General features: G+C 46.8%; 2 protein-coding genes across 2 annotated transcripts; both read left to right on the forward strand.

Annotated features, from left to right (window-relative positions):
* The first annotated feature begins 5,820 nt into the window (after window positions 1-5,820).
* LOC119190690 lies at window positions 5,821-7,540 on the forward strand. The gene is made up of 3 exons (XM_037443076.1): window positions 5,821-6,395; window positions 6,563-6,811; window positions 6,976-7,540. Exons 1-3 carry the CDS (start codon window positions 5,821-5,823, stop codon window positions 7,538-7,540), a joined length of 1,389 nt encoding a protein of 462 aa, XP_037298973.1.
* Window positions 7,541-14,783: 7,243 nt separating this feature from the next.
* Window positions 14,784-18,294, forward strand: LOC119190737 (zinc finger MYM-type protein 5-like). The gene is made up of 2 exons (XM_037443268.1): window positions 14,784-15,158; window positions 15,935-18,294. The coding sequence occupies exons 1-2, from the start codon at window positions 15,017-15,019 to the stop codon at window positions 16,792-16,794; spliced, it is 1,002 nt and encodes a 333-aa protein (XP_037299165.1). The 5' UTR covers window positions 14,784-15,016; the 3' UTR covers window positions 16,795-18,294.
* Window positions 18,295-19,583: the final 1,289 nt, after the last annotated feature.

The raw sequence follows: 19,583 nt of genomic DNA on the forward strand, positions 1-19,583 counted from the left end.
CGCCTGTAATCGCCGCACGGAGCGACGAACACCGCGCTACGAAGCAACCGCCGCCCGTCGTAGCAGCCTGGCTACGAGACAACTCAGCTTCGCAGCAACCGCAATCAACGCCGAACCCGCAACAAGTGCAAGACGGCGCGTTGGTCGCATCGCGACCGAGGACGGAGTATCAAGAACTCGCGTCCGCCATAACACAAGCTGTGCAAGCCGCACAGCATAGGCAACCTTTAAGGTACACAGAGTTGCCTACGTTCAACGGTGATCATCACGATTGGCTCACATATAGAGCGGCCTACATAGAGTCCATGAGCCACTTCACGACGTTGGAAAACATGTCCCGGCTACGCCGTAGCCTCCGGGGCATCGCCAAGGAAGCAGTACAGGGACTGCTTATAACCAACGCCGACCCGAACACCGTGTTAAAGAGTCTGGAAACGCGCTTTGGGCGCCCGGACTCAATCGCCTTAGCCGAAATAGAGCGCCTACGCGCGCTACCCCGTCTTACAGATACGCCGAGAGACATCTGCACATTCGCCACGAAAATAGAAAACATCGTGGGCACACTACAAGCGCTCGACTGTGCCTTCTACCTCTACAACCCGGAGGTAACTAAGGCAGTTATGGAGAAGCTAACTCCGACGTTGAAAAGACAGTGGTACGAGTTCGCCGACGCACAGCATAGAGGTGAGCCCGATTTATTAAAGTTTTGTCGCTTCATAAGAAGAGAAGCCGATTTCTGCAGCCCGTTCGCGACGCCTGAAGTCATTACGGACAAGGCTTCGCCGGCAAGATTCGGCGGCGGCGAACAGCCACGCCGGCAGCGGGTACACACGACTGTGGCAGATAAACGGTCGACATGCAGTGTGTGTAACAAAGAAACGCACTCGATGAGTGACTGCGCTCGCTTCCGCGACGCCGCCATAGACGCGCGGTGGGACATCGCAAAGAAGCACAGATTATGTTTCAGATGTTTGAAATTCAGGAACAAACAACACACATGCAAGCCGAAGAAATGCGACATCAACGGGTGCGAGTATCTACATCACCGCTTGCTGCACTCGGAGCGAAAAAACAAGATCACCGACGCACCCGGCGAAGCAGTGAACGAGGCAGTGAACTCAACATGGATGCCACAGATGTCCTTTTTAAAAATAGCCCCAGTGTGCATTTCAGGACCGGCGGGAGTGGCTCGCACTTTCGCCTTACTCGACGACGGATCGACGGTGAGCCTCATCGACGACGAACTCGCTCGAGATATCGGCGCGGAAGGGCCGGACGAACCACTCCACATAGCAACGTACGACGGGGAGAGGAAGACACGCAACAATTCTCGGCGCGTCAAGTTTAACATTGAAGGAAGCCGGGGACGACTTCGCATCGAAGCACGCACCGTCGACAATCTCCAGTTGGCGGCGCAGCGCATCCCGGACGAGGCGATACGGGATTGCGGACACCTGAAGGGCCTACTGTCCGCTAAACGAGCGGAAGAGGCGAAACCCCGAATCCTCATAGGCCAGGATAACTGGCATCTCCTCCTCGCCACGAAAACACGGTCAGGTAGGAGACATCAACCGGTCGCATCACTCACGCCGCTCGGTTGGGTGATACATGGAAGCCGGACTCGGACTCTGGGACACAGAGTGAATTTCGTCGGTCAAACCACGACCGACGAACGCACAGAGGAACTTTTGCGAGATTTTATAACATCCGACAACCTGTTTATAGAACCCCGCAGGCCCAAGAACGACCCCGGCGAGAAGGCGCTCAAGATACTGAACGAACATACGGAGAGATCGCCGGAGGGAAGATATCAGACGGCCCTGTTGTGGAAATCGGACAGCGTGGAATTGCCGAACAACTATGAAAACACGCTGAAAAGGCTGCACAACATAGAAAACAAGTTGGACAAGAATCCCGACCTTAAAGAAAGGTATGAAGAGCACATGGAAGCCCTAGTCAAGAAGGGCTACGCGGAAATAGCTCCACGCACGTCCCACACTACAAGGACGTGGTACTTGCCGCATTTCGCAGTCGTAAACGCTCTAAAGCCCGACAAATTGCGAGTTGTACACGACGCAGCAGCCAAAACAAAAGGTACGACTTTGAATGAGAATTTATTAACAGGGCCGGATTTGTTACAGCCTCTTCCCGCAGTGTTATTGAGATTCCGGGAACATCCCGTCGCCGTGACAGCGGACATCACGGAGATGTTCATGCAGGTGGGACTACGCGAGGAAGATCGCGACGCACTGCGCTACCTCTGGCGGGGAAACCGCCGAGATAGCCGGCCGCCAGAGGTGTACCGAATGAAGGTATTAATCTTTGGCGCATCATGCTCTCCTGCGACAGCGATATACGTCATGAATCGCAACGCGGAGAGACACCGACACACGCATCCTGAGGCCGTCGAGGCGATCAAGAAGAAACACTACATGGACGACTACCTCGACAGCTATGAAGATGAACACAGGGCGATAACAATCGCTACTCAGGTGCGTAACATACACAGAGAAGCTCACTTTGAATTAAGAAAGTGGACGAGTAACTCGCCCGCGGTGTTGAAGGCGCTCGGCGAATCGCCCAATGCAACCGAAGCGGTGGAAATAGAAAGGACTGAACGAGTCCTAGGCCTTATTTGGAGGCCACAAGAAGACAGGTTGGCGTTCAATCTAGACTTAGCCCGCATACCGTCGAACCTACTGAGGCGAGAAGCACCCACTAAGAGAGAAGCATTGAAAATAGTAATGTCGTTGTTTGATCCTCTAGGGTTGGTGTCGCCGATAACTGTGCGGGCTAAACAGCTATTACCGGAGGTGTGGCGACGCGGCACCGATTGGGACGACCCGATCGACGACGAACTGTCCGCCGCCTGGGTGAACTGGCTCACCCATTTGAAGCAACTCAGCGGCGTAACAGTGCCGCGCTACCCGATCCCGGCTACTCCCGAGCGAGAAAACTCCAACTCCACGTGTTCACCGACGCCAGCGAGTCGGCCTACGCGACCGCGCTCTACTGGCGCGCCGAGGACGACGACGGACGAGTCACAGTCACGTTACTGGCGGCCAAGGCAAAGGTAGCTCCACTCAAATTAACCTCCATACCACGGCTTGAACTACAGGCAGCTGTACTCGGCGCACGGATGGCTGCGAGTGTGACACAGGAGCACTCCAGGCAGCCAGAATCCACGACCTACTGGACCGACAGCAAGACAACACTGTGCTGGATCAGGACGGGAGCCAGGTCGTACAAGCCCTACGTAGCGCATCGAATCGCCGCGATAGAAGAACACACACAGGCGAATCAATGGAGATGGGTGCCTGGGCAATTCTCTGAACTACAAAAAAACAGGTTTTTCGTCAGATAATGTATGTTTTTTGGTCATTTTTAAGTATATCTATATTTTATACTGTACTTAAACTAGTTTTCTACCAAGGCCTATTCATATTTTTTTGTATAATATTATAATATTCTAGTAAAAAAAAATTAAACATGCAAAATCTCATTCATATGGCGCGTCCGCACGTCCAACTTACGATTTTAATCTTTTATAAAAAAATATATGCAATCTTTTAATTAATTCAAAGTAGCTGAATCGATACTTAAACTATACGGCCGTGATTTACCATTTATAGTGGATTAATTAGTAAAAACCAATCGTATTTACAGAAGTTTTAAAAATGTCCAGACGTATGTGCATAATTTCTATGGCTCATGCTTTCGCCAAGTACCTGCAATAACTGTGACGACATATCGGCCGAAATGTTTCAGCATATCTTTTGTGATAGACGCCCCCGTGCTAGCGTGAAGTAAGAACGTTCCTATGTAGCGTAAATAGAGAATTAAACACGATAATATCATCGATTCTGGCTTTTGTAAGGCAAGTTGTCTAATTTTATATGATCGTATTTTATTTAATTAATATTAACACAATACTTTCTATAACATACCACCAAAAATCGAAACAGTTTTAAAATTCTTTGATGTATTTGTTACTTGTGAATTCTTATAAAATTAGAAGGGAAATGAATTTTAGTGTTTAAATCACATTTAGCTGGGTCTAATTATTCTGGATTTCGCTGGCGTTTTTACGTCAGATGAATTAGACATGGGCCAGGTAAATTAGAATTTTAAACAGGATTAGGTTTTTCACTTTATAAAAAAATTAATATTATCATTTCATATAACAAGAAACAATTAGCAGAAAAAAGAAGATATAATTGAATGAAGACTGACGAAATTTTATGGAAAGAAAACCAAGAGAAAGACCGACTTAGATATCTTAGGCAGAAGGCAAATGAAAAGTCACTTAGTATTTTTAAAATGTCATCAAGAGAATAGAGAATTTAAAGAATAAGATAGAGACAAAATTCCAAGGCTTATTATTTAAGGGAAAAGGGAACAGAAGAAAACGGCTCAGTTGCTAGTTAGTAATACTCCTCTTGAAAGCACATGTGGGTCTGATGTTGAACGCTTCCAAGAAAAGAAGGATGATGTTTTATTGCCATCACCTTTAATTATATCTAACAAGACATATATTCCTAAACTTTGGTCACTCGTTAATCAAAATAGACAATATTAAATTTGTTTCATCTTGTTCAAATTTAGCGCAGCGTCTATTTAATGTTCGCAAGTAGAGCTGTTGCGAGAATTCATGTTATTCATGCTATTTAATGTCCTCATGATAATCATCCAGGTTTTTATATACTGCCCCCTCATAATATTAGCGTGTATGTGGTACCATTAGCTGAATCTACCACAGAACTTAGCTTATTAGATCAGTCGAACTTAGATTGGTCGAATATTCTTAAAGAAAACGGTGATGATGAATCCTTACCATAAGAATCAAATTAAAACTGTGTTACAATATTGACTGATATTGTAGTTAAGCCTGCTTATGTAACGTTCACATATAATACATTAAAAAAAAATAGAAAATTAGAAAAAGAGGCCAAGCAAAAAAAAAATGGAGAAGAGAATGCTACGACAGAGGACTTGGATTTGCCAAAATATAATAAAGAAACATTTGAAATTTTTGCAAATATAGGCTCATGGGGAGACGTCCTTGATAATCATGCTTTGAACATTTTTTTATTGGTTGAGTATTACATATATTTAAATTTCAAATAGAGGTGCTAACTGATTAATGATCATTTCAATATATTTTTTATATTTCTACCAAAAAGTTACCTAATAACCTCAAAGTGAAATCGATCCTATTTAATATTTGTGATGATAACATTTGAGAGAACCTAATTTTCTTAAACATTAATTAAGAAATTAGTGTGAGTCAGTCTCAGAAATATAATATAGTAGATCTATAATATAATGCTCAAAAGAATATCATTATTTTTTTTATAAAAAATTTCAAGTTCATTTGATTATGTTTATGATAAATTTATGATTATTATAAATTTATTGATTTAGTTAGTTATTTTATAGAACAGAGAGAAAATGTATGTTAAAGAAACTGATACTATTTGCAGATTTTCATTTTATGTTAATTTTAAAGTTTAAACCAAGTTATTAATAACTAAAATATTTATAGTTATTTATGACTTATTGTGATTTATTGATTATAGATGACAAAAATATGACATTATAGTTTTTTTCATGGTTTTACAAATGTACATATGCTACCATTCTCATTCACCTGTCTTGATCTCATTTATCTGATTATTTAAATTTTCAATGAGCTATATGTCTTCGTCTAATGGATCAATTTAAGTGCCTTTACCCTTATTATATTTCTTTAAGTTATGTTTTTGATATAAACAAAGCAAATCATTCAAATATTGAAAAAAAAAATGAGCCAGGTTAATTATGCCAAAACCTTCTTTTTCGGAGAATTGCCCGCCTACACGCTACAACGTTGCCGACGACGCTACGCGCGACGTTCCTGACAATTTCACGCGGGAACACAGGTGGTTCAACGGACCAGAGTTCCTCCGCGACCCGCCCGAACTATGGCCTGCGGAGGAAACACAGCTGAGCACCGACACGGGTGAGGAAAGAGTGAACACTGTTACAGAGCGTCGGGAGAAACAGTACAAGGAAGTCCTGCCCGACGTGAATCGATTCTCAAATTGGAATCGCTACGTTAGAGCTGCCGCCCGCGTACTACAAGCAGTACAATACTTCAAACAACGCGTCAACACGGTCCATTACAAGAGGACCAAGGCGGCCGCAAGCGAGAATCCGGATTGGAGGCACAACGAAGCCGTGAAAAGTGCGGCGAAACGAGTCGTGCAAGCACCGGAGGAGCGATTCGTGACGCTCCCAGCCGAGTTGCAAGAAGAGGCCGAGCGCATAATCATAAAGGCGAGTCAGGAGGCCGCCTTCGAGGAAGAACTACGCTCACTCGAAAAAGGAAAACCCGTGTCAAAGGAAAGCAGGTTGTACGCTTTGAGTATAACATTTATTAACGAACTCATTTGCCTCGACAGTAGAATTTCAGCCGCCACGGGAGTAAGCGCCGCAACAAAGAACCCTCCGATCGTCGATGGCGAACATCGGGCAACGAAACTGTGGGTGGAACATGTCCACACACAACTCCACCATGCAGGCGTGGAGAGCGTCGTCAATTACTGTCGGCAGCACAAATGGTCATTCGACTGCGCCCGACGGTCAAGGCGGTGGTCAGGAGCTGCTTCAAGTGCCGCCAGAGGGCGGCCACTCCACCGCAACCGATAACGGGAGACTTGCCTCCCTGTCGACTGGCGCATCATCACCGGCCGTTTACATACACCGGTTTGGATTATTTCGGCCCGCTCACAGTCACCGTGGGCCGGAAGTGGGCCGGTAGTCAAAAAAGGTATGTCGCTCTCTTCACATGTCTAACAGTGCGGGCGGTGCATCTCGAAGTGGTGCACTCCCTGAGCACACAAGGAGCGATCATGGCTCTGCGGCGCATGACAGCGCGCCGCGGGAGCCCCGCCGAGATCTGGTCCGACAACGGGACCAACTTCCACGGCGCAGAAAGGAGCTGCGCAACACCCTCCTCGCTGGCGCCGAACAAGAGGCGTCGCGGAGGGCGATTAGATGGCGTTTCATCCCTCCGGGCGCACCATTCATGGGTGGCGCCTGGGAACGACTCGTGCGGTCGGTCAAGACCGCGCTGACGACGGTGCTTCACGAGCAGAGGCCACATGAAGAGACGCTGTCGACGCTACTCGCCGAGGTGGAGTTTACAGTCAACAGCCGCCCACTGACTCATGTGTCGGTGAACCCCGAAGATCCGGAGGCCCTGACGCCTAACCACTTTCTGTTGGGCTGTCAGGGCCACTCGCCGCACCTAATTTTCCAGCCGAACACGGCTACGGCACACATGCCGACCTTCGAGCGTCGCAGCAGCTGGCCGACGCGTTCTGGACCCGCTGGCTACGAGAGTACCTTCCCGAGCTCCGCAACCGGCGGGAGCCCCGCAGCAAGGGACCAGAGCTACACATCGGCGACGTCGTGCGCATCGTGGACGGGACGCTCCCACGGAACACTTGGGTGCGTGGCCGCATCTGTGCTACGCATCCGGGACCTGACGGCGTGACGCGCACAGTGGACGTAGCCACGCAGGGAGGCGTGCTACGACGCCCCGTGAAGAAAATCGTCCTCCTGCACCCTGCGGCACCCGAGCGACGAGGCAGCGGCAACGAAGAGGCAGCGGCAACGAAGAGGCGGCGCCGCAATCGGCGGCGAGCACGTCCTGCACGTCTACATAATGTATCGCCCCCTGGACGCTGGGCGATACACGGCGGGAGAATGTGCAGGACGCACACACGAAAAAGAGCGAGACAGCGCATTCACGCATGCGCAGTAGGTGTGTCGAGCGTAACGACACACCCAGAGAGGGACGGACAATGCGCCCGCGCACGTGTGTGTGACTGTTTTTTAGTGGTACGTTATAAAGCGATCTCACGACCGAGATATTGAAGTGACAGTGTTTGAACTTTACATAGACGTAGTTTTTGCTTTTGCCTACCCCATGTCGTAAACATGGGCATTGTATATAAATTCATATCATAGTAAATAGCGTTTTTAAGGCCTTTGTGCGTCGTCTGTAGACAATTTTCTTGTGTTTTGTTATTGCAACTTTTTTCGGATCGCACATAGGCGTATTATTTTTATGTATAGGTATAGGTAATTGATTTATCTATAAAACCTTGTAAATTTCGCATAGGGGACTCCAGAGGTCCAACTTTTATTTGTAAAATAGTGATAGCTAGGAAGTGAAAATGAGGCTGCAAAAAGGCTCTATTTTTGGCGGCTCTCCTACGGGATAGCCGGGTTATATATAAGCGAGTGTAATTTTGGCATTCGGCAGTTCCAGTTCCAGCAAGTTCAGTTCGAGTCAAGAAAAGGAAGAAAAACAAGAAGCCCTGAAGTGTTCCAGCCAGGAAAAACAGTGCAAGAAAAGGAGAGAGCGACGTGCATGCCGCACCGCTCACGCCGCACTGCGAAACGTACGCCGCTAGTGTGTCCGCCGGATCATTGTATTATTTAACGTGTGTGAATAGTGAATATACGCTATAAAACCTCCCGGGCCTTATTAATTGGCATTGCCACCTCCCTTCACGCAATCCAGCACTCATTGTGGGGACGGAAAGGCGTTCCGTGCCGATCCTACGCCCCACAGCATGTAAACGAGGGCCTCTGAGACAATTGCCACACAATCAGACGAACAGCGACGCAGAGCACACAGCATTAGACATCGCGCTCCCGAGCAGGACAGTCGCACCTACGAGACGAATACGACAACCAACCCCGCTTGGTAAGACACGCAGCCCCCGCGCTGCAGACAGGGTAACCGATAATCAACGGAACAATTGTTCCGTTGTAAATCGGAAACCCACTTACGGGCCGAACCGCGTCCTTCTCAGGACAGGGCTCCGCCCCAATTTACTGTTTCCGGCAATCTAGGCCCCTTCAGGGTTAGCTCGGTGGATTAACCTCACGGTGATAACATGCCGAGCTAGCGGTGACCCGGCCCGCGCTGCGCCCCTTCAGGGCTAAAGCGAAGCCGGAAGGGTGCGGACCAGGAAACTGTGGAGACACACCACAGGGTCCCCCGCATATCGCCCTCCAAACCCTTCCCATCCCCGCAACATCCATCCCGTGTAACGGTTAAGCGTGAAGTCTCCGGACCGTTAACGTTTACGTTGCACGGCTTGCTAGGGACCCGTCGCACATTGAGATTGGCGAAGGGACTACAAGCTTAGGGCTCACCATAGACGCACATCCCCCCTCGCCTATCCCTGGCGAGGAGGGCTACACACGCACACCCCCCCCGGACACCCCCATCCGGGGGACGTAATTCAAATTTAATAACCCCGCGACATCCGCGTCGGTACCGCGTAAACGACTGCGAACGCCACCTGGTTTCTTGCGAGTTCTTTCCCAGGCGGAACGCACGCTTACGAACTCGCTCGCGCCCCAAAATCAATTTACGTGGGCACGGTCCCAGCCGGCGATATGGCTGGCACCGAGCCCATGGTGTGCTTCTCCCAGGAGACACTCAACAATGTACTCCTGACCATCCCGGAATACCCCCAACTCTGGGGGATATTCTCAGAACTACTGAAAAAGGCCGCGCAGACTCCCGGCGTGCCGCTAACCGTCCCCCCCCCTCCCCCGCCAAATGGCGACCCCCGACACCCCTCCCCCTCCCCCGCCCGTTACTACCGAACTCCCCCCCGCGACTAGCGCACCGGTGGCCCCGCCCACCCCGGCCAAACGCCCCGTCTCCTCCCCCGCTTCCTCCTCTTGCGAATCGCAGTGTGAGGCCTCGGCGTCGGAAATCGACGACGACGGCTTCACAACTGTGAGGCGTAACAAGAGGAAGAAGAAGAAGGGTGTCCCCTGCGACACCGCCTCGCCCATGGAGGCTGACCACCCCCCCTCACCCGCACCCACCGCCCCAGCCGCTGGCTCACGCCCGGATACGCCCGACGCATCCACTCCCGCTCCTCAAGCGCAACCCTCCGGGAGGTCCAAAAAACCTCCCCGTCTCTACCTTCAGCTCCCCAAAGAGCTCACGATCAAGGCCATCTTTAGGCTCATCACCGGCGCTGGCATTCAGCTTTCCCACAATGAGTGGATCACATCGAAACAGCTTCTGGCGCTTCAAAGCGCCACCATAAATGACCACCGCGCCCTTACTAAGTTCCTGGATGACAGGAACTACTATTACTATACCTTCTCCCGCCCAGATGAACGTCGTTTCCGCTACGTCATCAGAGGCATCCCCCAACAAATGTCCTCGCAAGAGGTCAAAGAAGGCCTAGCCGAAAAGGGCATTCAAGCCCTCGAGGTGCACCGCATGCACCGCCCCTCCCGCCCCAATGCTCCCGGCATTCAATACGAGATGGTTCTCGCCATTCTCGCTACCGCCGATGACGTCAAGCGTATCTACGAGATACGCGACATCTCAGGCCTCAGTGGCTTCAAAATAGAGACCCCCCACAACAAAGGGGAAGTAGGGCAGTGTCATAACTGCCAGAAATACGGGCACTCCTCGCGTAACTGCAGACTCCCAGCCCGCTGTGTCAAGTGCCTCGGTGAACATGGCACAGTAGATTGCCCCCGTCCCAAGGACAGAACATTGTGCACGGAGCCGCCTTCGTGCACCAACTGTCGCAATTCCGGCCACCCGGCGAACTACCGCGGGTGTTCCCACGCCCCCAAAAAGAGGCCTACCCGATCCCCCAGATCGGCTGCGCCTCAAAGCACCCGCCCCACTCACCCCCCCCCTCAGGAGGAGTTCAGGCTCGCCCCCGCCCCTGTGCGCAACCCTTGGTTCCCAACCAAGAAGGCCACCACCCCAGGCGGAGACACTCCCGCACCCCCCCCAGCCTCGACTAGGACCACCCCGCCCAAATCGGGCCCCGCAAAAACCTCAAACCCGAAACCTGCACCCCCGCAGGCAACGGAAATTCCCCCTATCCCAGTGCCGAATACAAACATGTACTCGGCCGATATCATGAACATGGTCCGAGCCATAACTAAATCTCCGGTCGACTACTTCTCTCTAGTAGCCGAACGCGTCCATAAGCTCAGAGTACTGGGCCACCCTGACCAAACTCTTCTCGACGAAATCGCCGACCTATATCACCAACATCGTCAGTACTTGGTGAGCATCATCTTTGGAGCAACATCATAAATGGCTCCCAACGCAGTTTCTCCCCAATCCCGAACTAAGCCCCGCTCCCTCAGAGTGGGGTACTACAACGCCAACAGCATTGACGGTCAACGCACCGAACTGGCACACTTCGCCAGCAATAACGAATTAGACGTTTTCCTCATCCAGGAAACGTTTCTCAAACCCCGCCGGCGTAACCCCAACCTCCCCAACTACGGTCTAATTCGCAACGACCGTACTAGTGGCCCTCAAGGTGGCACACTCATATATTACAAAAGTCCCTCCACTGCATCCCACTTGATCCCCCCGTGGATTTGAGCAACATTGAGGTTTCGGCCTGCAGGCTAGCAATGACGGGACACATCCCAATCACCATCCTCTCAGCTTACCTTTCCCCCCACTAAGGAGCTTCTCTCCACAGACATTAAACATCTTCTAGACATGGGGGAATCCGTCCTTCTGGCGGGTGACCTCAACGCCAAGAGCACCCTCTGGCACTGCAATTCGACCAACCCGAAAGGCAGAGCACTGGAGAGTATTCTGGAGTGCTCAGAATTTGATATAATAGCCCCAACCGAACCCACCCATTATAGTCACCTTAACGACAACCACAGACCCGACATACTCGACATAGCGCTTGTAAAGAACGTAAGCCTCCGCCTGCGTTCTGTGCAGGTGCTACAAGAGTTGACCTCCGACCACAGACCTGTGATCATGGATTTCGTTCCCCAATTAGGCCCCAACGACACAGGTCCTAACGCCCCGATGAGGGATGGAAACGGACTGGCGCCTCCTGGGCGCCAAGCTCGCGTCCACCACATCCAGTGATCTCTCCGCGATCCCAGCCAATATTGTCACCCCCGAGGAGACTAGGGCGGCGGTCCGCTCCCTCACCAATCACCTACAACACGTCGTGAGCGAAAGCTCAAGGGAGGTGCCAGTGACTGTACCCAGCTACTGCCACATCCCTGACGACGTACGGTGTGAGGTGAGGAAGCGGAACGCAGCCTTAAGAGCTTGCGCAACCGATCCCAGCCCGGATCGGCGGCGTCTGACGCGTTTCCTCCAAAGGGAGGCCAAACGCCGCATAAAAGGGGCCGTCGATGCGAGCTGGGAAAACCACCTCAGCGACATAAAGCCGACCCATATGGCCTTCTGGCAACTATGCCGCTCCTTCAGAAGGGGCGATGTAGTCTCCATGCCTCCGCTCGACCGTCCAAATCAGCGCCCGGCGTTCGATGACGACGAAAAAGTGGAACTACTTGCCGACAGCCTGGAATCTCAGTGTTCGCTCGACACAGTCCCGGTAAATCCTGCCCAACTCATTAGGGTTAACGAGCTAGTCGAAAGTAGGAACTCTATCCCACCGCCGACACCAAACTCGCGACCAACATTCGCCAACACCGACCCGGACGTCGACGCGCCGCCCGACCCCCTCGCCCCGGTGCGGATAGAAGAAGTCGTCTCACTGATCAAGGCACTCAAAATACGAAAAGCCCCCGGAGGGGACAGAATCCCCACCCGAGTTCTCAAAATGCTCCCTGAGCATTTGATCCAAACACTCACTGCCATCTTGGATGCCGCCTTTCGCAACTGCCTGTTTCCACAAGAGTGGAAGGAGGCAGTAGTGATTGGCATCCACAAACCCGGCAAGCCCCCAAAGACCCTGCTTCCTACCGACCCATCAGTCTCCTTAGCACTGTGGGAAAGGTATACGAGCGCATTGTGCTCGATCGACTTCGCCTAGTGGCCCACCAACAACACCTGATTCCCGAGGAGCAATTCGGCTTCCGCACTAGGCATAGCTGCCTCCACCAAATACTCCGCATCACGGAGCACATCCATGATAAAGCCAGATACGGCTTCCCCACCGCTGCCCTCTACTTCGATGTAGAGAAAGCATTCGACAAGGTGTGGCACAACGGCTTGCTTTTCAAGCTGTACAAACACAATGTGCCCACACAGCTCGTGCACATCATTCGAGACTTCTTGTCGAACCGCGGTTTCCGCTACCGCGTGGAAGGAACTCTTTCTTCCCGCCGCACCATAACAGCGGGGGTCCCCCAAGGATCCGCGCTATCCCCCTTCCTCTTCTCGCTGTACACCAGCGACATACCGAAGCCCAAAAAAGCCCACCTGGCTCTTTTCGCGGACGACACCGCAATCTACACTTCCGGTAGAGACCCTCACAAGTGATACGCACCTTGCAGGCCGCCGCCGACGAACTCGGCGCGTGGTTCAGCTGGTGGCGTATCACCATAAACCCCATAAAAAGCCAGGCCATATTCTTCAATGTGGGCAAACGCCCCATTGAACCCCCCACCCAAGTCAAAATGGCTGCTCAGCCCATCCCATGGACTGATAAAGCCAAATACCTAGGAGTGATCCTTGACAGGAAACTGACCTTCATCCCACACGTAAATGCGGTACGTGCGCGAGCCGCATTCGCGCTAGGACAGCTCCATTGGCTCGTTAACAGAAAAAGCAAACTGTCCATCCGTAACAAGATTAGGATCTACACCACGTGTGTTAGGCCGATAATGACTTACGCTTCGCCCGCATTCGCCCACATTCTGCCCGGCCGAATTAAGCGACTGCAAGTAGTTCAAAATAAATTCCTCCGTCATATACTCGGTGCCCCATGGTACGTTCGCAACCGCAACCTCCATGTGGACACCGACATGCCGACCATCAGGCACTTCATTCAGATGAACAGCAGGCGCTATTTCGACCGAGCAGCCAACCACCCAAACCCGCTAATCCGCTTAGCATCCATTTACACTCCATTCGATCGAGCGAAATGGAGACGCCCGCGCTCCGTCCTGAACGACCCAGACGACGCGATCACATTGGCCATTGAACGCAAGCACGAGTTATTGAAACTCACACACAACACAAGACCGCGCTTCCGTCCTCGCCGTCGAGGACCTCGCCGCGCCCCCCACCCTCCCGACCCTGTCAATATCAACCCGAGTGTTGATGCAAACCCTGACGTCCCCGCGGAAGTCACGAGCTAGGATTCAAAAAAAAACATTCCCTAATCGATGATGTCTCTGTCCTCTCCCAACGACCGCCCTGAGCCGAGGTCCGTACCCCACTCGGGGGTGCCCTCAATTGGGTCGTTTAAATTTAACGGGCTGGAGCGCCTAAAGCATTCACCCGGAAGACCGGTGTAGCTGAATAAGCCGACTCGCGTCAGGCTATCAGCGGTAGTCATTCAAAAAAAAAAAAAAAAAATCTCAGCATCAACACGAATTTGGAAAACTGGCAAGAAAACTCAGCGGCTCTCGAACCAAAGAAAAAGTATATCTAATGTGCAAAATTTGCTGTGAATACATATGTGTGAAACAAGAAAAGAAATACACGAAATTTATTGGAAAAAGAAGTTGTCTCATTCAGTCGATCCCTGAAGGAAAGACGCTCCTTACAAGGCTACTAAGGGTTTATCACCAACAGGGGCGTAGCTACCGCCGTATCTGCCGTATCAATTATACGGGGCCCCCGGGCCACGGGGGCAGTGTGTAAGGAAAAAGAAATAAAAACTTCCTAATTTATTTTATTTTACAAATGACAAAATTCTATAAAGCAATTACTTTTTATCCCGCCTTAAGCGTGCGTTCAAAAGTTGACAACACTCTGCATCGTTATGGCGAGCTGCGGGACTTCCCCGTTTTACTTACTTCATCTGCAACTCAGCGGGGAATCCCTCAATAATAAAATCGATATCGCGATGTACGTGTACGTACATACTCTACATTGGATGTTAAACCACGGAGTGCAGTGCAGTGTTTATTTACGCGTTTTATGTAATTGTGCATTACATTGTAATTCAGTACAAACAATACTGTTCTTCTGGTTTAACAATATTAGTAGCGATTTGTAAAAGAAATGAGTGAAAGGAAAAGAGATTATCCCAGCGGTGCTGAGAAAAGAAAAAGTAAACGGAAAAGGGAAGAGGTTATAAAAAAAGTGCCCAAAATTTCTTCATTTTTTCAGAGACAAGATACTGTGAGTGATTTAGATTGGAAAGGTAAGTACTACCCAACCCATTTATTCGGGGTCCGTAGTGATAAACAAGGAAATCTTTTAATTTCGGTCTGTCAATCTGTCCGACACAAAAAGTGGTCTCCCCCCCTCCTCGATTTTCACAACTACTGGTCCAAAAATCTACAAAAGATATTGGAGACTCCTTACTAATTAAACTTTTACATGAAATTGGTTTGGCAAAAATCTTAAAACGGATAAGGTTTCAAAATAAATATCAAATTGTAAAATGAGTTCTTCGAAAAACCGAAGTACTTACTAATTTACACAAGTACTATTTTACACGACGCTAATGTGGATCTGCGTGGTTAGATACGCGTGGTTGGTTTATTATTTACCTGTAGCGAAGGGTGAATTTTGTTTTTAGGGTTCCGTGCCTCGAAACAAAAAAAAAACAAAACTCTAACTTATCTATACGATCAATTTGTTTTGTTGTTTGTCTATCAGTCTGTATCGTATCGTAAATTGCGTGTTGAGAACTTCAGATGTGCAGACTCGCTTTCGGGTTGTTCTCGTTTTGTATGGCCACTACACTACGCGCTGCGTTCAAATAGCACGCAGGTGTAATGTAACGCACGGACGGGCTGCAGGTGATTTTGTATCTACTCATACGAGCACAATCTGCGTAGAGTCTGTGTGCGTCTGAACTGAACACTCTCTAACTGTGACCCTTAGTAAAGTTATTTATTTATATATAACTCTTTTTAGTTTAGTATCAAAGCATTCGTATTTATTTTTTAACGAATACTCGTTTATTTTTAGATTCTTCTGAAGCACGTTCTTCGTCAAATATCCATTCGGAAATAGAAGAAAGCCAAGCACATACTTCATCGGATGTCCATCCAGAAATTGAAGAACACCAAGTCAACGATTCTGATATATTTGAAGATTGTAATATAATTTCATCAGATAGAGGAAATTTTGGTGACAATTTATCTGAATGCGAACGAAAAATAATTTTTAAATTGGGTCCATTTAAACCACAAGGACCATTTCCAAAAGATTCAGAAAGTAACCGACCTTTTTCGGCCTATTATTATTCATATTTCAATCAGGCAGGCATAAAACTTGTAAGACCATGGTTATGTTATTCTAACGTTTTAAACAAACCGTACTGTCACTTCTGTTGGTTATTAGCAGATCGTCAAAACAAATCGTACTCCTCTGCTTGGGTTAACGGTGTTTGGGTTAGAAGCAATTTTACGCAAACTATACTTGACCATGAAAAGTCACAGCAGCATATGAATGCCTCACTCTCTTATAATAATTGGTTGCAAGGAAATACCATCGATACTCTATTGCAAAGTGAAATCAATAGTAAAATTACATTCTGGAGATCTCTCCAGAATGTAATCCAGAAAGAATGTAATGAATGTACATCTGTACTGCATCGTATAATTAATGTTATAATTACTTTAGCATCTTGTAATCTATCTTTGAGAGGGCATGATTCTGATTCTGGAAATTTTATGGCAATTTTACGTTTGCTATCTAACTATGATGCAACTTTAAAAGAACTTCTAAAACCGAAAGGCGAAATAAATTATTTAAGCCCTACGATTCAAAACGAAATTATTAGTTTGCTTGGTACCACCGTTAGGAACAATAATCTCAGAAATTAAAAAAGCTCCATTTCTGACAATAATTCTGGATACAACACAAGACTTGTCAAAAATTTACCAACTTTCTGTAGTTTTTCGATATATCTCGGTTACAGAAAATGATGATAATGTGCCTAAAGAAATAAAAATCTGTGAGTCCTTTTTAGGATTTATAGCAGTAACCGATTGCAGTGCTGCAGGTCTGAAAACTGACATTTTAAATTTGACTAAAGAATATGGAATTGATTTGACTAAATGTAGAGGACAGGGTTACGATGGAGCAAATGTTATGTCGGGTGTTTATGGAGGATTACAAACCCTAATAAAAGAGCATGCTCCAAATGCCGATTATGTTCATTATGCTGCGCACGCTTTAAACTTAGTTTTAAACGATGCTGCGAGACACGTTCGTGAAGTATCGACTTTTTTCGATAATTTAGAAAAAATATATACTTTTTTTGGCAATAGTATAAAACGCTGGGCTATGCTAAGTGACGATCCATCTGAAAAATATTTGATTCCCCTAAAAAGGTATGTCCAACCAGATGGTCTTCTAGGAACGACGCTTTATTAGCGGTAAATATTTTTTTTTTTTACTAATCATGAAAACTTTGTACCAACTAAATTTAATTTCAAATAAAAAAGATGAACGTGAAGAATGTAAAAATATAATTAATATTTTAGAGAGTTATGATTTCTTAGTGCTCGTTACATTTTTTTCTTCACTATTTGAAATTATTAATCCTATTTCTAAAGCTCTACAGCATGAAAATAATGACTTACAGAAATCTAGTATTTTATTAAGTAATCTTTTAAATAGACTGTGCCAATTAAGCAATCAGATTTCATTTAATAGTTTGCTAAATGAGTCCAAAGATTTAGCAAAAGAGTGGGGGGGTAACAACTGTTTTTAAAAACAGTAGGCGAAAGATAACGAAGCGTTTTTTTTATGAGTTATCACAAGATGAGAGAATTTCCGACCCGAAATCCTATTTCAAAGTCAATGTATACTATTGCTGTTTAGATATATTAATTTCTCAAACTTAAGAAAGATTAGAGCCTTTGCGACCTGAGTAGTATGTTCGAAATATTACAACCGGTGAAACTCCTATCTTCTTCAAACGAAGAGATATTAATCGCTTCCGGAAAACTGTCGGTTAAATACAGTAAAGACATCTCAGTTAATCTTTGTGACCAATTAAAGGCTCTAAAAACATGCTTAAAATCTGAAATTCAAAAAATTTATTCCATTAAAGAACTCATTGAATTATTGCTAGTAAAATTCAATAGTCTCGCATCTAGTTTTCCCGAGGTAATAACAGCATGCTTTTTATTCTTGACCCTTCCAGTTAGAACCGCAACTGCTGAAAGAAGTTTTTCAAAATTAAAACTGATAAAAAATTACTTAAGAACTTCGATGGGACAAGAACGGCTGTCAGACCTCTCACTATTGTCCATAGAGGTAGAAACTTTAGAAAAACTAAAATCATCATCAGCCATAAATGATTTAATAAATCAGTTTGCCGAAAAAAGGCAAGGAGAATGAATATTTAAAATTTGATTTTTATTTGTAAAATGGTTAAATTATGTTATGATAAATAAATATTTCTTTTCACAATATTTTTTTTCTTTTGTGAAAAATCTTTACCCCCAAACAATATAAGGGCCCCCGAACAATTTTTTATACGGGGTCCCGCCAATGCACGCTACGCCACTAATCACCAAATTCGAGATTTAATGCAATTGATCATAGTAAGCAGACCTATATATGCCATATATTATATGAAGTAAGTTTGGTGAGAAGATACCTCAATAGTTATAATGATACGCATTAGTATATAATAAATAAAATGAGATACTTTAAAGAAACAATAAATTATGGTTTATGTTATGCATCATCTAAGCATAACTATGTACAAGCGTATGCCAAAGATATCATATGCACTGGTCCTTGAATGACTATGTGTTCATGAAGAAAGGGGGATGCCATAACATGGGCTACACAGCGTCAACAGAGTGTTGCTGTGTCAACAATACAGGCAGAAGTTATGGCTGCCTGAGCAACTAAAGAAGCTATATGCTTAACGAAACTGTTAACTGGTATAAAAGCATTTTATCAGGACAGTGTGTGTTTTAAATATAAACAATAAAAAAGTAATTTGCTTCATTAAAAATGAAGATTGCCATAAACGATGCAAGATTTTACCGCTGATTTATTTACAAAAGACTCTACCTGAGATAGAATTTCAATATCTTAAGGATAAGACAGGAAAAAAAATCTGTTAGAGTAATTTTGGATTTCAACCTGGGACCAACAAAACACACTCACAAAGTTCATTGAAATCAGATGATTTCAGAGACTACAGTGTAATACAAAAGAAGACTTCCAAATAAAAATATCTTTCTAATTTCAATTTGATTATCCGTATGCGTTCAAATTCCATTCCATCCATTAAGGATCCACACATTCCATTAGAGAGATTTAAGCAGCGACAAACTTAGTTGGAAAAAAAACGGACTGTAAAGACGAAGGTCACATGGTTGCAAGACCACGCAACGCACATATATTAATATGATTTTCTTGGTAACAAAACCTATGAGTAATTCAACAAATATTTGTATAATTTGACCAATTCCTCAACTTTGCACATAAACAAACACAATGTCAAAATAGCTTTCCTCAAATGTCGCACATATTCTGACGAACAAGCCACATAAATAGGTCACATGTAGGGTCACTAAAAGATGTCCCATGTCTATTACTTAAGAATTCATTTCCTCACCATTTTTTCTTTACTTTAAAAACATGT

The sequence above is a fragment of the Manduca sexta genome, chromosome 26, assembly GCF_014839805.1.
Source record: "Manduca sexta isolate Smith_Timp_Sample1 chromosome 26, JHU_Msex_v1.0, whole genome shotgun sequence".
In the NCBI taxonomy this organism is placed as follows: Eukaryota; Metazoa; Arthropoda; class Insecta; order Lepidoptera; family Sphingidae; genus Manduca; species Manduca sexta.